This window comes from Lepisosteus platostomus, chromosome 3 (assembly GCF_059453375.1).
Source record: "Lepisosteus platostomus isolate fLepPlt1 chromosome 3, fLepPlt1.hap1, whole genome shotgun sequence".
Lineage (NCBI taxonomy): Eukaryota > Metazoa > Chordata > Actinopteri > Semionotiformes > Lepisosteidae > Lepisosteus > Lepisosteus platostomus.
Genome location: NC_142613.1, coordinates 46809851 through 46833801, shown reverse-complemented (window position 1 = coordinate 46833801; position 23951 = coordinate 46809851). Strand labels below are relative to the sequence as shown.

Here is a 23951-nt window from a genome sequence, read left to right as displayed (position 1 = left end):
AAGTAGATTCCTGATAATGCATGAATAGAAAATGTGAATTATTTACTTCCTCGGCTCTTCCTTTTTTGTTGTGTAAACATTTTACTTTCTTTACGTTTGAGGGATTTAATGTCTGTAGATTTTATCTGTGACTAACTGGATTGAACCTCTCTAGGGGTATGCCTGGTATATGCCCAATCCAGCACAGCTCCTTCAAGGCTGAGCAGACCCAAATCTGATTTTAAGTGTACAGTACATATTGCTTCTTCATGGAAAATGTACCAGAATAAACCCACCGGGAAAGGCAGAAAATATTTTGTTAAGAGTGTCCAATAACTGAACAATTTCCATATTTTCTTAGTCATTAACAGAGAGGTGTCACAGTGGTGTGGTGGCTAGCATGGCTTCCACACAACTCTCGAGTCCTGGTTTGATTCTGGACTGGGGTACCTTCTGTGTGGATTTTGCATGTTCTCCTCTGGTCTCTGTGCATTTCTTCCATGGGCTCCAGATACTGTACCTCCCACCTTCCAAAAGAATTCTGTGTAAGGTAATGGATGTCTCACCATTAATGCTGGACGTTTTTGCTCATATGTATGGCCTGAAATGGGCCAGTGTCCCAATCACAGTGTAGTCTTTCCATGAATGTTTCTTTCCAGGAATAAATGAATAGCTAAACTAAAATAAGATTATTCGACAGTGGTTCTCATGGTGAAGTGACATTGTTTTTGTTTTTCTTTTATATCATTACATGACGATATAACTAGATTATTGATATATTTTTTCTTTATTTTTTATTATGTCATGTGTACACTTACGGATGAATATCCTAATTAGAAGCCTTTTGTTGTCAGTGCATACAGTCAACAGGCATGTGGAGCGTGTACAGTATATGTGAGGCATGCAGGGATTGAGCTTCTCAGAACTAATATTCTCAGCCTCACGACTTCTATAAGCAGTCTTTCACAATGTGTTTCTCCAGGATGCATGGCAAAGTGTGTGCTTTAAAGAGACCACGTGCACCAGCCATCCTGACCCTTAGAGGGTGTAGCTAGGAAACAAGCCAGCGAGGTTTGGTATTTTATGACTAATCTTCATGGGATATGGTAAAGCCATTTTGATTTCTACAGCTCTCAAGGCATTTGGATTGTCGCCTTTCTGAAGAGCACTTGTCTGTAAAGTACCATGCGATTAAAACAAATTGTACTCCCTCGGTCTAATACAGCTACCTGGATTTAACCAGTTTACACTGGAGGTTCCCCCTTCTTTTTAGCCAGTGTAGTGTTTTTTCCCCAAGTTAGTTCCCTATCCTTCCATTAAAGCTTTTTAATGTTAAACGTATAATTATTTTTTGGAGAGACCGTTTTCTCCACTATGCAAGCAGAAACCCTGCTGAGTCAAATGGCCTCTCGTTGTTTTTTTGTAGTGTTCTAGTGTGAATGTGTTTTGCGAAAAGTCTAAATCTGTGTGCTTAAATATCACCTGTTCCACCGCTTTTTACAAAGCACAGATAAGATTTATTTTTCAGTTCAACTCAGTCTATACAATGATAATGTTAGTATTAAGTTTAACCGAATAAGTAGGATTAAAGAAAGAATAGAATAACAATTAGTCTTTACTGTATACAGGGGCACTTTCAAATGTTTGAGAGTTTCAGGTCATTATATTTCATTATGAAGAGAGTGTATCCATTCGCTCACATAACTGTCTTAATATTATACTTTGAAAATCCTCTATCTGCATCTAAATCCTGGTGACTATTATGAACTGTTCACACCAAGTAACCAGTGGCAACCTTATCTCCGTGTGTTCTTTGACGGTGCTATAAATCGAGACGCTGAAAGAGAGCTTTCTGACTGATATTAAGACTCAAAACCCTGCTCCGTTTTGACCTCAGATGTTGACACAGCAAGCAACAGCACTGTGACACCGATGAAAGACAGATTGCTGAGACATCACAATCGACAGCATTGGAGTTCAGCCAGAGAAGCTCCTTGTAAAGGCTTTGCATCACTGGTTTTAAATGGGCACTTAAACTCTTGAAAGTGGTGCCATTCTGAGCTTTGGTGGCTTCAGTTAACAGTGATTAAAATGTACTTTCCTCCGTCGCATAAAGTGTAAAAAAATAAATGTACTAAAATGCCTGTAGCCGAAAACATTTCCAAAAACATCTTGTATGTTCTTTTTCAAATTCTTTTTAATCTGCTGTATTTAATCATGTAACTTTAACTTGGTATTTACTTTACCTTAACAATTACCAATGAGGTATGTACACTTTTCTAAAGCGTGATGTCATCCCAATTTTAGGTCCAGCAGACTAAAAAGAGGTTTTCCTCTAAGATCTGTCATTACTTTGCTCCATCTGTGAGACATATTTAATTTTTGTTAGCAGATTCAGTATTTTCCATTTTATGTTCTTTTTCAGGTTTAGTTTTTCTGTGGTCATGTTCTTAGTGTGAGAGATGTTTTATTTGATCTCTGACCTGAGGGAACGTGTGGTGTGGATGGTTGAGGGGAGAACATGCGTGTCTGTTTCTTTATTTTGGTCCCAAATAAGGTTTGATAATCAGCCAGTGAAAGTTCTGTTTTCTCTCATACGAATGCCTACGACCTTAAAACATGGAGGGAGGGTGTTGTCTAAGTGATCCGCTGTGTTGTGTTTGCGCCAGATGTGACGCTTTGCATTCAGACCAAAAAGTTCCAGTTTTGTCTTGTCGCTTTAATGCTTAGTTAAAATCTCCATGCAGGACTTGGGTTAGCAACAGATGGGTTAGCCCCTGTGTCATATAGGCCAGCTCTGTGAAGTGACCAGTATGTCATTGATTCATGGACATTTTCTCCCTTCACATCCATTGACTCTTTTTCAGCCTGTAACTCTTTCCTCACCAGTTTCCTCCTTGCCTGCCTGCTCAGTTTGAAGAGACATCCCTCTCTAGGTGTACATCCGCTTCTTAATGATCGACTTCTTCTGATCTGCGGCTTTCTACAGCTTTATCCCCGAGTTGAGTTGAAAGATCATCAAAAGCAATTAAAGCACCAGCAATTTAATTGACAATTTTGATATTGAAAATATCAAAAGTAGCTTACTGCATTTCATTTAACTCGCCATTCAATACCAGTTCACTTTTATTGTAATCTGAACATTTTGAATTGAGTTTCATCATTCTTTAGTCATAGAGTGGGCTTCTACAGAATCAACAGTGAAACCACAGACTAGATGGACACAAGTGGAACTGCTGTATTTGGAAAGGCATTTAAAATGACAACAGGAGGAGACTTAACACAAAAAGTTGTAGGAGTTTGGAACAAGCTATCCAGCCGTGTTGTTGAAACCCATACTCTGTATGTTTCAAGAAACAGCTGGATGGGGTTCTTGGATAAATGTGCTACAACCATATTTCAACATTGTGGACTAACTTTTCTCTTATCAACAACATATCAAAACGTCAGTCAGCAGGGTTGGTAGCATTAAGTCTCAAGTCTTGATTTCTATGGGAGAGTCTTTGCACATTGGCGTGGAGTATATTATTAAAATATGGCAATTAGCCACATATAAAACAATAAAAAATGTAAAATAATTATTATTAGTTTTATTTAAATTAAACCTCGAAGACATTCAACCAGTAGCAAAAAAAAATACAAAAAGTTTACGGTTATCTTCAGAAGACTGTCGTGTTTAAAAACTTTTTGAAGTAATCGAGTTAAAAACAGTTGCCACTCCTTAACTGTGACTATCTGTCGAGTACCCATTTATACAGCACTACATTAATTAGAGAAATCCAAATGAAGTGTTTTTTTGTACAATTGTATAAGAGCAGCAGCATCACATGTGGGATTTAAACACGCAACCCTCCGGTCCAGGGCACTAACGCAGCTCTCAACAATACATCTATTTACCGTCCCAGAACGCGCGGGGTTGCACATGACACAGTCACGTGAGTCTTTGGAGAGGGAGGGGCCGGCCATGCGTGCGACTGTCACATGACCATGCCGGAAAACAGGAAGTAAGCACGTTGAGCCGTGAGTGCGGGGCTGCCGCTGCTTTTCTAAAAAAAAACATGATTTCATCCATAGTTATTGGGTGTGCAGTAGGTTTGATCTTGTTAGAAGGGGGTCAGGCTAGTTCTTTTGGAATAAACGCAACGGTGATGGATGTACAGTGGAGCAGAGACGATGTTTTCCGGAGAATGTCTGGTATGGAAGAGAGTTCCCTGTTTACCTCGCTATCTCCCGTACTCGGATTCCACTTCTTGCTCGGTCTGTCCTCGTCTTTCCCCGACGACCTGGAGGTCAACCAGCAGTGCCGGGAACTTCTTCACATCTTCGCCCAGAGATGTATCTCCTACGTGGATTGCCTCCTGCAGTTTGCTCGACCTGTCAGGATCTGCCAGAACTGTTACAGCGAGATTGAGAGCCTGAATAATACTTATACAAATATCTCAAAGGTACATGACGATTCAGTAAATCTGTTAATCTACTAGAGGTTTCATTGATATACCTGGTCGAGTTTCTTTCTAGTGTAGGGAGCTACACGATTTTGGGTTCAACACATCGTTTGGACCTATTTCTGAAAGCGACATCATAAAAAGTACACACAATTATTAGTCGTTTTGTTCCGAAAACTGCCTTTCAGGGGTCAGATGATGTCTTGTGATGATGCGCGGTACACTTCCGCTTTCCCAATGAGTTTTGTGGACTTAACTACAGTTGCGCAGTGCTGCCGGTCTGCATATTGCTACTAATCAGGACTTTTTTTAGTAAAACAAAAGCGAAGCATAATCACAAAATCCACGTACCGTAGAGGAAATGAATAAGATAAGCGAAAAAAAGGAAAATCTGAATAGTTTTTGCGTACATGTACAGTATGTCGACCTCTCTATTTTATGCTCCATTGTTGCCTTGGAGCTTGAAATACCGATTAAACTTTTTCCTTGTGCTAAGGACTAACATGAGCTAAACATGAAACTGTTCATCTCATGTTTAAGAATTGAGATTAGAATTCAGGAGTGACAAGTTAGCTCAATTATTTCTGAAAACTGTTCCAAGTGAAGAAAGCGTACATTTAAGTGACCTGTTTTTGAAGACATACCACCTTATTTGGTAAAGATGGACTCTGATCTCTTATAAATGGATCACACCTTTTCACAGTTTCATAGTTTCAGGTCAAGGTTTATTCCATGCTAAAGAAAAAGAAAAGAGACACTCTTTCTCCTTCTTCCACAGCCTAAACATTGTGTCTCTTTTCTTTTCCTTTAACATGGAATAAATCTTTGCTTGTTCCTTTGAAGCCTATGCATGCTGACACAGCGACCTGCTCGAACAATTTTTATTGATTCTATATTATGGTTTTTATTAAGTCCAAATGGGCACCAAGCACAGTTAAAGTCTTCCAGATATTGTTGTTGAATATTGTTATTGGCGTATCTTGTCTTCCAGGATAATACAGGGAATGTGAGCTGTAGAAACGTCTTGCTAAGGTCTGACAGACTGCAGCTGGTTTCTGTGCTTCATCGCGATATGAATGTCATCTGGGACACGGCGGACTGTGAAAGTAAGCACTGTACCAGAGGAGAGCAAAACCGGAGTGCAAAATAAAAGAAAAGGGAACACGTTAACTAATTTAAAGTTTCTTAGACATGATGAAAATAGCATTAGTGGCATTACTCTTTTGCCCCCCAAAAGAAAATTAATTCCAAAGGTAAATTGCAGCCCTTCCCAGTCTGATCCATTCCAGAAGTCTGATACAAACCAGCTTCTCTTGGTGGTTATCAGTAACACAAGGAGATGCTTGTAGCAAAGTCCTGGATTGGAGCAGATTAGAAGTCGGATAAGTTGAATAGCCCACTTTAGGGTTTTGGTCCCATGTGCAAAAGCCTGCATTCTGTAATGGATATTGTACCACACAAAATAGAACATCGTCTAGTGAAACATGAAAATCTTATTAAAACTCACACACTTTATTTTTGCATTTAGTGCAAGTTTTGGGTTATAAGCAGTCTTAATGTTTTATTTTGTTATAGTGTCTGGATGTCTCCCGGTTTGAGAGTTTTTCCTCTTTTTTTGCAGAATGCTTGACTTTTCCTCTTGGCAGCTTCTCGAATGATAGCCTATACTTCATGGCATCTCTGAATCAAACGCTTAGCTGTTTTGACAAATATGACCAGGTAAATCACAGCAAAGGATCGGGAGGGGTTCATATAAATAATACTCAGCCTAACTGGTTATGATTAACTGGGAGAAATTTTATTCTGTTCATAATTAAAATAGTATTCATTGATATCATATTACAAAGGTCATCTGTACTTTAATTTTTTATGTATTTTTCTTAGACATTGACCATGTCAATAAATTAACATTAACCTGGTAAAAAAACAGCAATTAAGAGGTTACTTACTTTAAAAATAATATTTTTTTAACTAAAATAAGTTTGTCTTTTGCTCACCTTTTTTAAAATACTTTTTTATTGTTCCTCAAAATCAATAAAAGACACTACAGAAATGAAAATAGTAGTTCCCCACCCCTCACAAAACCGACTTGCCCTTTCTCTTAAGTAGTTTTCTGCTCTGTGTTTCTACCTGCGGACACTTAAAATATGGCCAAACAGCTACAGTTGAACCTCCGTGCAACAAGACATTGTGTCAACAGCACCTCCGCTGTGCCCCCTTCTCTTGATTACACATATGGAAGAGATTGAACAAATTATTTCTCAAGAAATTTAATTGTGCAACATCGTGGTGGAAGTCACATATGTTATGAATAGGAGTAAAAGGAGACCTCTTTTATTACTGTTCTACAAGTCTGATGTAGCTTACTTTATTTATCCATGATTTTGTTACTGTGGTTTGTTTAATGATATTTACATGCTGTTCGATTACCAGCTGTGCCTCAGTGTTCTAATGAGTTTAATGAGACTGTCTTTTGCATTGTGTTCTTCAGCAAGGAAACCAGTCTGTAGTCTGCAAGGAATGCAAAACAACCTACAGAGGCCTGAATGATCTCTACAATAGGATGGAGAAGAACAAAACTGTTTGCTTTGATATTGAAGACGCGGTGAGAATTGATTTGATCAGTTGAAGAAGTGGTAGAGCTTTTGTTTGTTTTAATCTGACACTGCATAGCTGCTTATTTAACCATTGTGGTCATCTTTCCATTAAGGTCCATGGGGAAAAAAAACAAAACAAAATAATGGAAATGTGTTTACAAAGTATGCCAGACTGGGGGGAAAAAAAGTATTTCAAAAAAAATGTTCAAAACAGGTTCTGCGTTTTTACACTACAACCGAAACTCACACACTGTATTAGAAGTAGGCCTCTGCAGTCATTGTATTTAGTGGATTTGTTTTACGTTGTAGATGTTTGTAGAGTTAGCAAGCATGTCCTAATAGTTTTTTTCATCCCAGCTGCAGATAGAGACAGAGCTGGTGGTTCAAGCTGACTCAGTAAGAAACAAGGGGTAATAACAAAGAAAGTGAAACCAATTTTTTTTTTTTCATCTGCCACAGCTTAGAGACCAAGTCCTGCTGTTCCAAATTAGCCTAGCCTGTGTGTTCCTTCTTACTGAACCTGTGACTGGGTTATTAGCCGGTTTGTTTTCACTGTCCCTTTTAATTAAACAGCATTCCTTTAATGCAAATGTGAAGTCATGTCAGACAGATGTTTCTTTGTTCATTAAGTATATATTACATGCTAACAAGTATATCACACTTGTATGAATAATAAAAATGGAAATTTGAGCAGTGAACTTTTTCACTGCAGTGTGCTTTCAGGCCCAGGCACCAATCTCGATTTCTAATACAAGAGTTGCTAAGTGGGTCTTAAGCGAATCCTTTGTCAATGTGGACTATTACTTTTTTGTACTTCATTTCAGTGAGTATTCATTTTGTTCTGAATTCCCAAAACTATTAATGATACCAAAAAGCTGTCAGTGTTAAGATAATTACTTTTTTTCTGGTTTTGAGTGCTTTGAATAATTTTAAGAACTGGTCCACCTCATAATTAGAGAGAGGTGCAGATGTTAAACCCTTTTTCACCAAGAACATCTGTGGTTTGTCTTAAGCATATAGGCCTATTCTCAATAGGGAAAAATACGCTGTAGTATTATAGTGATTTTCTTGTAGTCTTAGAGTATACGTTAATACTTCCCTCTCTTTAGTAGGTATAATATTCATAGTTACAAATCATTGCAACATCAGCGATCACCAAGAAATTTTCCCATGACCAAGAATCAGTAGTTCTAATGATAGCAAGTTTGAGCTGTACAGCCAACATCTATTTTTAAACTTTACATTCAAACAAGGAGGCGATATTTGATTTCACAACTGTTTGGTGGCTTGATCAAAAAGGATTTGAAAGTTCCTCTCCTGTTAGAAGTCTCATTCTTTCCGCCGACAAGGCATATACTCCGAAAAGATCAGTGCAGTGTCACTTGTTGTGATCTGTTGTGAGACAGAATTTTCCATTAAAATCCTTTAGTACAGTTCCTCTGCAGTAAGGGATACGAGACATAGGGGACAGGTTGTAATACGCTTCTGTATGGTACACTTAAATTTGGATTTTAGAAAAAGTCCTTTTTTTGCTTTGTATGAGTATTTTCATTCCGCGTCTAAAATGAAAATTGATTTGTTTTCTCATTTTGAAGTTTAAAAAGGAAGGATATACACAGACTGAGCATTAGAAACAGGTCCTTGGGAAACTGGGTCGTTCATATCTCTCCTGAAAACCCATGTCCTCATGACCCCCAGGGACTACTGGGTTTTGTTCTGATAACAATATCTCAGTATTGTCGGAGAATTATCAATTTTTTTCTTTTTAGCAGGTATTCATGTTAAGATTTCCTGCTTTACTGTAAAATGTAAAATCTAAAAGCTGACCAAGTCTGCCTAGATTATAAACTGTTGTTTTAAGTCTTATCCATGTAGATGAAATATTCGTCAGATATCCGTGCTTTGGCCTTTCTAGTGAAGAAGTTGACTCATAACTGCAAACTATGCAATTCCAACTTCTGTAAAAGCTTCAGTGTAAAATAGAAAACACTACATAAAAATAAGTAATGTAGATCAAACACACACAGTTCTAGTTGTGGTTTGTGGGGCAAATGGGTGTTTTTGGAAACCGCTCACTCAACGGGAGGCTCTGTGGACTGTTTGGGTCTTTCTTAATGTGTGAATGTTATAGAACAGCTCCCCTTAGAGGCCATGACAAGACAGCTCTCTGTGCCGAAACAGTGCAGAAGTATCTGACGGAAAACAAAGAGATCACCTGTATCCAGCTATTTGTTTTCACCTGTTGGTATTCATTGAAATCTCTCCTTTTGTACATTCGTATGGAAACCCTTAGGTAGCTTAACACGCGTAATGGTAGATGCGGAATTAAAGGAGTTACTTGGGTTTTTTTCAGCCCTTCTCCAATACCAGTTGTCGTTTTTTTTTTCTTTGTGCTTTTTTCTCCAGAGAAAATAAGTAGGAAACATGAGTCACAGGCACCTGTTTTCACTCCAGTCCAGATCTCAGATGAGAGACTGCTTGTCTACAGGCAGCACTAGACACGCTCCTAGAATCTGGGCTGTCTTGTTGTTTTGCAAACATGGAAGCCATAAACTTTCCTTCGTTATTTCTTGTTGCAGACTTTGCTTTCAGATGAGTAGGCGGTTTCTTCGAGCTCCAGAATGGTTTGGCTTATGCCAAATTAAGTGCACACTGCTGACTGGGCCTTTGGAAAGAGAGCGCTCTTTGTTGTTTTCATTAGATCTTGTTTTTGAACTGTTTCAGATGAATATAACCCGCAGACTGTGGAGCAAGAATTTCAATTGTTCGTTCCCCCGGGAAGAGATCGTCCCCGTCATCGCCGTGTCCAGCTTCATGCTCTTTCTGCCCATCATCTTCTACTTGAGCAGCTTCCTGCACTCCGAACAAAAGAAGCGCAGGCTCATACTCCGTGAGTAACCAGCTTAATGCGCCCATTGTTGCAGACTTTTAACTGGCAGAGCTTTGCTGGGATGCCACAGGTTGTTTTGTATGGGGAAGTACAGTACAAGTTGAAAATTCTGCAATGCAGTTTTCATGCGCAGAGACATTCCTATGAATTTTCTGATAATTCAAGTGTATGTGGGGAAACTATAATGGCTGCAGACCTTCATGGGAGCTTTTAGTATACAAGGGAAACATATTCAAAGCCGGTCTTATGTGAAATTACAGTAGACTTTTACAGAAATGGGACCAAGCATTATAAAATTTGAAGGGGACAAACTGCAGTGCGGATATACTTTGAGTTAGCAGTGAAACCTAATGAGATTAGACTTTAAAGTCTAACCCGGTAAGAGCTTTTAAATACAAGATTGGTTAGGAAAACGTTTAAGCATTTTAAACCTAATTGAATGCAACAATTTTTAAATTGTATTCTGTGTGCAAATTTTGATTACAGAGTAAAGCACAATAGAACATTAAGAAGACCTAAAGAATATTCTGTTGCGTAAAAGAGACTCATCGTCCTGCGGATTTGCTGTAGCTGTTTACATTCAGACACTAATGCTTGGCATGCAGTGACTTTGGTTATTTTCAGTCCTCTAAGAGCACACCGGAATTCACTAGAAATTCATACCTTAGGTATGGAAAATATCATATATGGAGAAAGGCATTAGGAACAAGATTATAACCATCCACCCCTGACATTTACGGATTATCCAGTTGAAATTGTTTCTCACTGGTCTGTGCTTTGTTATGAATAGAGAAAAAGGCAGTGCTCCCATTTCAGGAATAGGCAGTCTCATCTTCCTGTGTTGTTTTTGTTTTTAGCGAAGCGTGCGAAATCAAGCACCAGCGTGATGAACATTCAAGACAGACACAGCTGAGTGCCCAACGCAGCAGACCTGTGGCAAAGCTGGGAAGAAAACAGTGGAGATGCTTGGCTTTTCAGGAGCCCAAGATAATGGAGTATAGTATGGTGAATAACGCTGCCAACAGGGGTGAACGGACCTCAGTGTTAATAAGACTGTCTTTGTTTTTGTTTGTTTCTGCTTTTCTTTTTTGGTTGTAGGGAGAGGGCAAGGTGTATGACAGGGCCAAGCATGAAGTTGCTGGAGCCCTAATGTTGTTGTTAGGATTGTTATTATTCTGCCGGGGCTTCAGAAGAAATTCATAAAATATACACTTTTTCATTACAAATTCATGAAACTTCACAGGATTGTAGAGGCCTATGGTAAGATGTTGGAGTGGAAACGAGGCTGAGTTGTCATATGACTTCTTGGCCATTTTGGGGATTTTTGATATAAATTAAGAACTTTTTTGAAAAACATCTCAGAAACCAGTAATGGTAGAGATCTAATGTCTGAGGTCTAGACTTGCTGTTGTCAGATCGATTGGTCACATGGGTTTTCTGCCATATTGGATTTGTCAAAAACCAATCAAATAATCTTTACTGTTAACACAGGTTGCTATAGTAACGAAAACAGCTGCCATGCATCACTTAAATATTAGATATGCTTAATATCCAAGTTACCAAATAAGTAATTATTACTCCTTATGTATATTGCTTTGGATCCCACAGTGTCCCACAGCAGTTTACATATAAGAGAAAACCCACAGTTCACCACTGAAGTGTAGTTGGTACCATTATGTGCTGCGGTCTCACTATACAGCAGATCAGTTAAGGGAGGATATTTAGGCAGAGGCCACAGTATGTAAGTCCATGGAAGAATTGAGAGGTGTTGACCCCATTGTCCAGATTACTCTTCTGACCGGTGGCATGGGATCTTTATTGACCAGCATGTCAGGATGCCAGTTTGACGTTTCTTACAAAGGGCAACATCCCCTACAGCTCCTTCCACCGCACTGGGACTGGAAATGTTGTGCTGTGAAAATGTGGCAGCAACAGCTCCATCAGAAATCTGAGTGTCATTTGAGGTCTCCTGTCCCAGAACTGACCCTGCCTAGCCTTGTATAGTTTGTGAGATCTGAGGAGATCAGGCTACAGGGTGTCGAAGTTGCTCTCCAATGTTTATCTACTTTAATACATATATCTACAGCAACATTTGTAGGCATTTGAATCCTCACAGAGGAATTGTAACAGCAGCCACTGGTTCCCAATCCAGGTCCTAAGGGACCACTGTATCTTCTGTGTTTTATTCCAGCTAACATCTTAAGCACAGGCTAATTGATTTCAGTTTGCTATTTGACACGCATTTTAATTTGCTATCGAGAGACTGTAGGCTCTCTTAAAAGATCTAGTGAAATTTGTGCTTTGTATCAGCCCATCTCTAATCTCAGTTTCAGAAGTGCTGTAATGCAGGTGAGCTGTATCAGAGTGTAACCAGATGGGTCTCCCCAGAAGGGAAATACATACACTAGTACTTTTTCCATTTTTTGCATTTATTTATAGTATTAAGGACATACTACTACATAACTACATAGACCATGGGATTTTTTTGTAAAGGTGTCTTGCAGTTGATTGCTCAGAAATACTCACACCAACTAGTGACTGAGAGCCTGAAAGAAACAAAAACTAGACTACACAAAGAAAACATATAGGAACCTTTGAATCTTCTGTCGGGTCGCTCCTTAAGGTCAAATGCAAAACTTGCATAAAATTTCAGAGTGCATACTGTGCAGCGTCATAGTTACTATGGAACAAATCTGGTAATCCTGGCTTCTGCCCTCTTCTTACAGTGAAACTGTGTTGGCTTGGTCCTCTGTGATTGCTGCTTGCAGCTGTATTTATGACTTAGGCTTCCAAGCAACATCATTGCCAGAGGAAGCCTGTTATTATTGTTGTTTGGAACATTAGATTTCCAAGCAGGAGGCCTGTTATTATTATTTGAATAATTAAGGGGACAAGCAAAAAAAAAGCTGCTGGACTCCTCTTAAAATTGGCCTCATAATTATGTTTTTCCGCACCAGAATCTTGAGATTCCTGAAGAGTCCAAGAGCCTGGATGAAAACTACCGATGTGAGGAAAGATTGTAAAAGCCTATGGTATATGAGCTGTGAAAAAGAGGCTTATAGGCCACTGGATATTTCACAATTCTGAGACATTTTAATAACATTGTTTGAAAACAGTGATAATATAGACCTAATACTTGGTGTACAGTATACCCCCCAGGCCACAATTTGGTTTTGTTCAGGACAGGTCGATTAACCGGTACAGTATATGGTTTGGCTGCCATATTGGGTTTTTCAAAAAACGTTCATGTGAAACATCTCTGAAACTGTTTGGCTGACTGGATCAAAATGTGATGTATGGGACGTGAAATAGGACAAGTCCTCTCTCTAGAGTTCTAAATAACTTGCTACTAGAAAAAACTTAGTCACTTTAAGCCAACCAAATTTGTGCTTCCTATGAATATATTTGTGCTGCAACATGCTGTGTGCCTATACTAGGATGTTGTAGGCTCGTAAATACAGATGAATAGTATACGTCTATCTGTATAGTCTATGGAATTGTAGTCCACATTGGAATCAATCTGATTTGTTGACTGCCATCTTCTGCCTCTGATCTTCTGGTCAAATGCAAAATTATCTTATTAACTCCATAAGGAGTAGAGACTAGGTCATAGTTACCATGGTTCACCAATTCTAGAAAAAGTTTCTTATGTCAGTATTTAATTCAAGAATAATGTGTGGCTTCTCTACTTATTTAATCTTTTTTTTTCCCATTTCTCTACCGATACTCTGTATTGCAGTCAGACATGCTGGTTTCGAATGATATATTTTTTCTCAATGTTTTAAAAACATACATCAGTGTTGCAATTAAAATGAGTGTACATTAGCAAAATAACCTATCAACTTCTTTTTCAATCTTCTCAAATGTTTTTCTGAAGTTCTTTAATACTTGTCACTTTTGTGGAGGGTACAGAGATACTAAATATTCTTGTAAAAAATCTGAATATGAACACATATGGCAAATGAATTACTTTGCACTTTAATGAAAAGGTGTCCTGTTACATTTAAGAATAATTTTGTTTTCAGTAAAATTGAATTTTGAAATGTTGATAATCATGATGCAATTTGTACTTCATTTATTACATTGTTTCAGATGTGAAGTATGTTTGGTCCAAAAAGCTCTCTTGTATGAAGATAAAAAACACATAAAAATAAAACATACAAACAGTTGACTTAACACGGAACTCAGCTTTTGGCAGCCAGAATGGTTCATGTGACAGTCCTGTGACTCATTATTCTCCAATCACAGAAGAACAGAATAAGCCACCTTCGTTTCGGTTTGATTTCATTGCATACTAATTGGGTATCCTGTTATATGTGTTCTGTATGACTTTGATAATTATCAAAGCAGTCTCTACTATATAAAAAAGACTATGACTTTGTAAAATCACTATATGTTTACTAAGATAAATACATCTATGAATAAATTCCTAAAAGCTTGAAATCTCTTCCCAAGATAAACTGGTAGTAACCTGTGGAGATATTTGATCAACAGTAAATACAGTGTTTCATTTTTTATGGTTTTGGGGGGTTTTCCACAATCAAATTGGAACATTGTTTACGGATATAATAGGTCATAGGTGTTCCCAGTAAAGAGAAAAATATGAAAACATTAAAAGTAATTCTGGACCGAATTAGCATGAAAATAAGCATTTTTCATGTATAGGGACTTATTCAGAGGTACACGTCTTTCAAGGTGAAAAGTAATGACGTGCACACAATGCTACAAAATGGGATGAAGTGTTTGGGCGTCTTCAGTTATTGTTTAAAACTTTCAACTGCAAGTGGTTCAAATCAGGTATTCTAATATTCAATTTGAGGTACTCTTTTTCAACCGTTCATTCCGTGCTTTTTTCTCTCTCGTTTTCCTATTAGAATAGAACATTTTTTTTCCAGTAACAAAAAGTATCCTGTTCCCCTTTTTAGTAAGCAGTTAATCTCAATGTAGGATAAAGTTACTTGGCTGAAGAATCATAACACATCGGTTTAAACCCTGTTGGCTTTTTGGTCTTATTAAACATAGAAATTGCCTATCACACTGGCTCTAATAGCATTATCTTGATGTGCTGAATCATATGATTGCAAGCTGCGCAAAACAATCTTTCATTCATGCTGGCAGATTGGCCTGTGCTTTGTGGAGTTCAGGAACAACAGCTCTGATTCCATAATCTGTGGCTTTCTGAGCACACTCCCGGTAAGTAGGGCTGAAAGTCATTACATTGACTCAGGGTGCTTTAGCACACTGCTCTTTTCTTCTGTCCTGCAAAGTCTATCTTGCTGCCTTGTGATTTTTAACAATAAAACAACTGGAAAGGGAAAGCGCACAGACAAATTAAGTGTGGCTTTTACCGGGGGAAATACCATAGGAATGCTTCAACACCATGAAAACATCAAGTCGTGATTTACATGTATCCTTAATTACTTTGAAAGTCATAATGAAATTGTGGTCTCTCACATTACAGAGTTAGTGTACCTATGCAGGTACAGCTCGGTTTTGACATCAATACTCTGTGGGATTTGGGCCCACTTCTGGAAGCAAGGGTTTAAATGTTTAAATGTGTCCCAGGTCCCGTACAAAAACGATCCTTGCACATTAGTGTGGATCAATGAAGCTATCACACAAACTTCCACATCACACACTTTGGGGGGAAGCATAAAGATTTTGCTTATCCCTCAAAACCAGGTAATTTCTAGACAAAGAATGGAAACCTTTTAGGATGCTTGCTCTGACCGATCTTTAGCAAAGATTCAGATTCTCATACAGTTAGCAAATGCGCTCAATTTGCAGATGATGGAAATAGAGGAAGCATTCAACAGAAATTGCAGGGGCAATGGACTGGCAGAATGACTTGGAAGAAATGCAGAGTTGGCAGGTGCAAAGTGATGCATTCATGAAGTGGAAACGGTATGGATTGGTGATTCTGAGCTGTAGGAAGCTACACGTGAAAGGGATTTGGGTTTATGGGGATTTTAAGGCCTGAACAGGACAACAAAAGGAAATTTAAAAAAAAGAGAATGCTTGTTTATATAGCACAAAGTGCGGACTGTAAGTGAAGAAAAGCTTACTAAACTTTAGTAATACCTAATGTATTATAGTGTTCAGTTTCATACCACAAAAAGGTTTATTATTACAACCTTAGAAGAGCAACTAGAATGATTCCTGGTCTTGGGTGATAATCATGTAACTCTCTCCAGTCCAAAGGCGTGTCAAAGGAGATTGAGAGATTTGATCCAATCATATAAAACTGCAAGGTTGTAACAGTAAGAAAATTGGAAATGAAAAAGGACAGAACATAGCACTCAAAAAAGGGTTGCAGATGTCTGGAACAGGTTATTATGCCAGTCAGTTGAGGTCCAGATGCCAGGCTTCTTCAAGAAGCAATAATACAGTGCCTTGCGAAAGTATTCGGCCCCCTTGAACTTTTCAACCTTTTGCCACATTTCAGGCTTCAAACATAAAGATATAAATTTTTTATTTTATGTGAAGAATCACCAACAAGTGGGACACAATTGTGAAGTGGAACGAAATCTATTGGATTTTTGAAACTTTTTTAACTAATAAAAAAATGAAAAGTGGGGCGTGCAAAATTATTCGGCCCCCTTGCGTTAATACTTTGTAGAGCCACCTTTTGCTGCGATTACAGCTGCAAGTCGCTTGGGGTATGTCTCTATCAGTTTTGCACATCGAGAGACTGAAATTCTTGCCCATTCTTCCTTGCAAAACAGCTCGAGCTCAGTGAGGTTGGATGGAGAGCGTTTGTGAACAGCAGTTTTCAGCTCTTTCCACAGATTCTCGATTGGATTCAGGTCTGGACTTTGACTTGGCCATTCAAACACCTGGATACGTTTATTTGTGAACCATTCCTTTGTAGATTTTGCTGTATGTTTGGGATCATTGTCTTGTTGGAAGATAAATCTCCGTCCCAGTTTCAGGTCTTTTGCAGACTCCAACAGGTTTTCATCCAAAATGGTCCTGTATTTGGCTGCATCCATCTTCCCCTCAATTTTAACCATCTTCCCTGTCCCTGCTGAAGAAAAGCAGGCCCAAACCATGATGCTGCCACCACCATGTTTGACAGTGGGGATGGTGTGTTGAGGGTGATGAGCTGTGTTGCTTTTACGCCAAACATATCGTTTTGCATTGTGGCCAAAAAGTTCGATTTTGGTTTCATCTGACCAGAGCACCTTCTTCCACATGTTTGGGGTGTCTCCCAGGTGGCTTGTGGCAAACTTTAGACGAGACTTTTTATGGATATCTTTGAGAAATGGCTTTCTTCTTGCCACTCTTCCATAAAGGCCAGATTTGTGCAGTGTAAGACTGATTGTTGTCCTATGGACAGACTCTCCCACCTCAGCTGTAGTTGTCTGCAGTTCATCCAGAGTGATCATGGGCCTCTTGGCTGCATCTCTGATCAGTCTTCTCCTTGTCTGAGCTGAAAGTTTAGAGGGACGGCCAGGTCTTGGTAGATTTGCAGTGGTCTGATACTCCTTCCATTTCAAGATGATCGCTTGCACAGTGCTCCTTGGGATGTTTGAAGCTTGGGAAATCTTTTTGTATCCAAATCCGGCTTTAAACTTCTCCACAACAGTATTACGGACCTGCCTGGTGTGTTCCTTGGTCTTCATGATGCTCTCTGCGCTTTCAACAGAACCTTGAGACTATCACAGAGCAGGTGCATTTATACAGAGACTTGATTACACACAGGTGGATTCTATTTATCACCATCAGTCATTTAGGACAACATTGGATCATTCAGAGATCCTCGCTGAACTTCTGGAGTGAGTTTGCTGCACTGAAAGTAAAGGGGCCGAATAATTTTGCACGCCCCACTTTTCATTTTTTTATTAGTTAAAAAAGTTTCAAAAATCCAATAGATTTCGTTCCACTTCACAATTGTGTCCCACTTGTTGGTGATTCTTCACATAAAATAAAAAATGTATATCTTTATGTTTGAAGCCTGAAATGTGGCAAAAGGTTGAAAAGTTCAAGGGGGCCGAATACTTTCGCAAGGCACTGTATATGCCATTGAAAGGTCAGCGCATGTACATTCTTAGAAATCTTTTAGAAACCTGGAAAAATTGTATTGGATGAAGGTTAGTAGGATTATTTCTCAATTCTGTGTTTGCAAATAAAAAGAAACAGGCTGGTAACAGAAGTAGTAGGTAAAATTGTTAATCAATTGTTTGTCCTAAATTAAAATATAGCATCCGTAAGTTAACAATACTTAACAATATTGTGTGGAGTTTCAAGCAAATACTATTTCTCCCATCTTCGTCATACCAAAACATTGAATAAAACATTACTAAAACCATTCAAGACATTCAACTATTAAGCCCTGGATGTTTTGTTTAATCTAGTTCAAAACGTATTTAAAAATATTTCTCCTTCATTTAGTTTGAAAAAAGCAGACATGAGAAATACATTTCTGAGATCCGATGACTAATTATTGCGAGAGCAAGCTGTTTCCAAGATTTGCCAGCACAATGGATAACAGTGGTTGATGCAATTTAAAATCAGCACATTAAGTTATTCATAATGCCCCTTCTGGGCAGGTTTCCCATTCACCTAATCTCCACGAAAAGAGCTTTGATAGGACTTGACTGTGGAATAATGCTGTGCTAAGTGACTATTTATTTGAAAAATTAATAACAATCTGTAAACTGACTCAATATGTTGCTTCCAATTATTCTCAAACCTGTTTAGATTTAATCATACTGTAAATGTCACAGGGAGGTCAGTGTCAGTCAAAATGAAGCAAAAGCAGAGGTTTTTGGCTGTTCCCCTCATAGAAAAGAAAGACCCCAGCAGTCTTGAAGACGGGTGCAGGGTTTTGGACTGAGGGGTTGTGGGTTCAAAATCCGGGTGGGACGGTGGTGTTGTAACCTAGGCATTTTGTTTGAGAAAATGCATAACTGTGTAAAAATGGGTTGTTTCCAGGTTGTTGTTCTAAAAGATGGTTTGTTCCCAGTTGACCTTCCTGGTAAAATAATGACATAGTGCTGGAAAGCAGAGTGGAAAATGCATAGCTTGCCCATTTGAAGCATGTGCTTTAAATTGATTTAAAGTATTTTTCTTACAGTTTTGAAAGCCCTTACATAGTTTGTGAATGCAAAAAAAGCTCTAAAGTTTGTTTTCTAAATGTGTTTGTTTTACTGTAGCATGTTGTGTGCTCTAAGATTGGGAACATCCAGAACTCAAGGGCAATTTGCTTCAGGCTTTCTAGCAGCCCAATGAACATGAAAACCCAGAATAAGGTGAATACAGCTCAGAATGGAAAGATGTACTGATTCGACTGCTGACATTACTCAGACTGTGACTGAAAATAACCATGTGCTCCCGTTAACAGAGGGTGCTATTCCTTTATGGTCGGGCGGTGTGGTGACTCTGTGGCTAAGGATCTGCTCCTGTGGTGGGAGGGTTGCTGGTTTGAATCCTGCGGCTGGCAGTTCAAACCATGAGACACACGGACAGGGAGAGACGCTTGGGGTCAGAGCGCAGTTGGGGTTAAGGGCCTTGCTTACCGGCCCAACTGCGCTCTGACCCCAAGCTTCTCTCCCTGTCCGTGTGTCTCATGGAGAGCAAGTTGGGGTATGCGAAAAGACAAATTCCTAATACAAGGAAATTTTATATGGCCAATAAAGTGATCTCATCTTATATTTTACAGAGTGTTCAAAAAGTGATCATAGTAATATAGAACATTACCCTGAGATGGTCCAGTCCTGTAAAGAGATTTCCTGTACTTTCATGACATCTCCTGCAAAAACTGAGGTAAAGAAACCTAGAAGCTCAAGTATCTACATGTGACACAATAAGTCAGGCTTTTTCCTTCACTAAGCGCTGTCCCTTTTCACTCTTCAATAGAAGGAGTGATGCAGCAATGGTACTCCAATATTATTAGCACGTAAGCTGATATTTTAGAAACCTTTGAAGTGAAATGCAATTCTGTTGAAACAAAAAAGGATTTTCTGTTAGCGTGCAAAAGACCACTTATGAGGCAACGATGCAATTAAAATATTGGTTCAGCGTTCTCCAAGATATGTGTGCACCAAAGCAGGTGCCTGCAGAAGAGCTGAACATTAGAATACAATACCATTACTCAAAGGGGTGAGATTCATCTTTGCAGAGTCTTGTTTTCTCAATCTGAATGAACTACAAAGTATAAAAGAGGACGAGCTAACTCTCAAGTGCCGTGTTTTTGGGGACTGATAATTTCTCTTGCCTCAGGAGTCAATGGAGAGAGCTGTGTTCGGCTCTGCAGAGCTCCCGGCAGTGGAAGCCATCAGCTGGAGGGCTGAATCTCTCCCGTTTGTCTGAACTTCTGATTCTCATCGCCGGGCGTGAATGTTTCTTAGCGCCATGCTTTGCTAAAACACTGAGCTCAACTGCGCTTTTGCACTGAAAGGTCAGCTGGTGTTTAGACACTAATTCTTTAAATCTGTGGTCATTTTCCATTTCCCTGTTTGCTGGCATTCGTTAGGCATTATACCTTAAGATGCAGCCAAGGTTTTCTTCTTTATGCCAATATTAAGAAACTGTTAGTTAAAGCTTATGTTGTTATGCAAACCCCTTAAGCTGTCAATTAGTTAACTGGCTAAGGGAGATAAGCTACCCCAGAAGCTTGCAGTTAATGAATATAGTGCTTTGTTTCAGAGAAAAACATATGCCTGGGATATATAATTAGAAGAAAGCCCCCCAAAGAGAGAGCATGTGCAGTTGAATAAAGGGGGTTATTATACCTGTAAGGGGTCAAAGTCTGTAGATCTGTAGCTTATGGTATTATGATAGATTACAGAATCACTCTATTATGTTAGTCATTCAGTATGTAAGCAGGCCCTCACAGGAAGCAGAGCACAAGAAGCTTTTGAAAACAAGGTTCCCGGTAGCTTTCTTCTGAAGCCCTTATGACAGATCAGCTGTTAGTGACATCTCTACTGTTAGATCATATGTCACAACCTTAGGTGTCTGACTTTTGTCTTGTTGTTGCTGAGCCTCTTAGACCAAGGCTGGCTAAGGCAGGGATCTGCAGGGTTGAATGGTAGCTCAGCAGGCAAGCAAGAGCTCAGGCTCTTTCAGACAAGACCCCAGGCAATTACAGGCTATCTGAGCTCTCCCGGGGTCTAACTCTCCCATACTCTGGGACCGGAGGAGCCATCAGCTGGAGTGGACGGTTTTCAAGCCTGTCTTGCAAATAGAAAACAAGAAAAAAAAAAACAACAGCACAAAGAAACGCGTGCCCTCTTGAATCATCACCTACTTTGCCATGAATTTTCAAACAAACCCTTTTAAGGCAATGTAACTATTATCACAGCAGTGCTATCCCATGAAACACAACAATGTCTGCCAGGTAGGTCGTTGCTTCTGTATTTTAGTCAATCAGTTCTGTTGTGTCTTCCATGAGCACATAACTGAAGAGTCAGAGCTTCGGCTATAGTATGCATACTATACTTAGCTTACAACATAGACATAAAGTAAAAACAGCTTGGTTTCCCTTAACTTTTGAATGCCATTGTTCGTTTCCAATTTAAATATTTTACACAAGGCGTGCATCTTCAAACACAGTTCTCCATTTTAATTTGCTAGTGTTATTCATCGCTCTAGGACAGTCGCATACATCACGTGTTTCAGAGCTCTGCACTGTTACACTGCACCCCTGTGTGACCCACTGTGCTCAATTTATGAACATGCCGGCCATCGACTCAATCAGAGCTTAACGCAGAGCACGACCATTGTACAGGAGCACTATAAACTGATGACACAAAGACCTGTGCTTAAGAATCACTCTTCTTCATTTTGAATTTTTAGTGTTAAGATGAACACACGTTAAAAAGAAGACGTTGAATTTAACAGCATTCTCTTAGTTTCCTTTGAAAAGATGTAACGTATTCATTTAAAACTACTTGTGGTTTTAAAAACTTCCACATTTCTGTCAATATTTTATGTTTATACTTTTACATTTTTCATGTGGCATGTATTTCTATATACTGTTGCAAACTTCTGGTTTAGGTGCAGAATAAACCTACGCAACTGTTATTTCTAAACTGGATTGTCTTTTTCCTAAAAAGCAGCGGTAGATCTTGCAACGTTGGCTTTGTAATTTTTTAAAAATAATTTCAAATAATAAAAAACAATACTAAAGACACGACTACTCATAAATGTACTATATAAATTATACACTGAAATAAACCTGTTTTTCTTCCTCGGACGATAGTTTACGTGCAATTTAGTCTTTCATGCTCAGTGAGCTCCATCTGCCGGTACATTGCAAAATAACAGCCACAGTGAGCATCACAGTTTTTTGCCAATCTACAGTATATCCACTTGTCTATCTTCTAACCGCTTTTACCAATACTAGCCGGAACCCATCCTTGCAAGCAGCGTGTGCAAGGCAGGATACATGGCAGGGCAGCACACAGACACAATTTTCCCAGAAGCCAACTAACCGTGGAGTATGTTTTTGGGACTGTGTGAGGACACCCAGTCGAACACGGGGACAACATACAAACTCCTCGCAGATAGCCATCCTCAGGATTTGAACCCACGGGCCCAGTGCAGTGACCAAAGCTGAGTACCGCGCTACTGTACGGCAGTGAATGTATTTTAATCATATTCAGATAGTGAAACCGGCCTGCAGGTTCTTGTTTTTAATAAATTTTTGCATCAAATATAAATCATGTCTGCATATTAGTAGCGCTTTTCATCCCAGAGGGTCTCATAGAGCTTTAGAGAGGACCCTCGAAATACAACCCAAAACTGTGCCACCCGCTGCTCACACACAATCTCCACTATACACTACAGGTTAGATGGGCAAGAATAGTAATGACTTCTCCAGTTTAATTGAAGTAGAAAATACTTTAATGGCAATTGAATCCTTAAGTTTTTGGATTTTAAGTCATTTGACTTTGTAGGATCTAGCGTTGATCGTTTAAGGAAACACTCAAAGGCTTGGTACCATAGGGCAGCCTGGATACAGACACTGAATTTCTCGCCTAGATAAAAAGTGAGATGCTGAGATGTATAGGTATAGAGAGACATTATTTGAAAGGTGCTGAAATAAGTTGATACATCATCTAAAGGTGTTTACAGTGGCTTTTCAGCAAAGAGGTTTCTTTAAAAGCATGTCTTGTATTTAATGTACATGAAGAGCAATAAGACTAGAAACTGTCCTCAATAACACATAAGTGTATGAGGAAATATTGCAGGTTAAATATTTTATACATAGGAGCGTTCTGTACAAATGTATTGTGGGGTCATCATGGCACGAGTACCACTCTACAGCACATGGGTTTAAATGGGTAATTGATCTATCAATATCAATTTGCTATGCTTCCGCTATATTAAAACAATGTTTTAATATAGCGGACCAACTGGGTTCAGTGCTACAGTACATCTTCAACCTCAGCCTGAGATTAGAAAAGGTTCTGATGCTCTGGAAGGCATCTAGCCTGGTGCCAATACCCCAAAAGGGGGCACCCTAAAGTCTTGAATGACTACAGACCAGTGGCACTTACATCACACCTAATGAAAACTCTGGAAAGGCTTGTACTGGACCACCTCAGAACTCTGGTGAGTACAGCACTGGACCCCCTGCACTTCGCCTACCGGTCACACTTGGGAGTGGAGGATGCAGTCCTCTATCTGCCACACAGAGCTAACTCTCACCTGGAGAAGACGGGGAGCATTGTGAGAGTTATGTTCTTTGACTTCTCCAGTGCCTTTAACACTATCCATCCACCTTTACTGAGAGATAAGCTAAGGGCGGCGCAGGTGGACACTCCCCTGCTGTCCTGGATTATAGACTATCTGACCTGCAGGCCACAGTATGTACGGCTACAGAGCTGTGTGTCCGAACAGATTGTTAGCAGTACTGGGGCTCCACTGGGGACTGTCCTTGCTCCATTCCTGTTCACCTTTTACACCTCTGACTTCAGGTACAACTCTGAGACATGTCATCTGCAGAAGTTTTCAGATGACTCTGCAATTGTGGGGTGTATTAGAGAGGGGAGGGAGGAGGAATATAGGAGCTTGATTACCAATTTTGTG

The 23951-nt window shown here is 39.3% G+C and overlaps 1 protein-coding gene across 2 annotated transcripts; it reads left to right on the top strand.

Annotated features, from left to right (window-relative positions):
- Positions 1 to 3951: 3951 nt before the first annotated feature.
- ostm1 (osteoclastogenesis associated transmembrane protein 1) lies at positions 3952 to 14098 on the top strand. 2 transcript variants are annotated; one of them, XM_088625769.1, is made up of 7 exons: positions 3952 to 4424; positions 5416 to 5530; positions 6046 to 6143; positions 6916 to 7029; positions 9746 to 9911; positions 10769 to 10864; positions 11039 to 14098. In XM_088625769.1, the coding sequence occupies exons 1-6, from the start codon at positions 4038 to 4040 to the stop codon at positions 10822 to 10824; spliced, it is 936 nt and encodes a 311-aa protein (XP_088481895.1). In that variant the 5' UTR covers positions 3952 to 4037; the 3' UTR covers positions 10825 to 10864; positions 11039 to 14098. The 2 variants fall into 2 exon arrangements, with proteins under 2 accessions (XP_088481895.1, XP_088481894.1); XM_088625768.1 differs by having other exon boundaries at positions 10769 to 14098.
- Positions 14099 to 23951: the final 9853 nt, after the last annotated feature.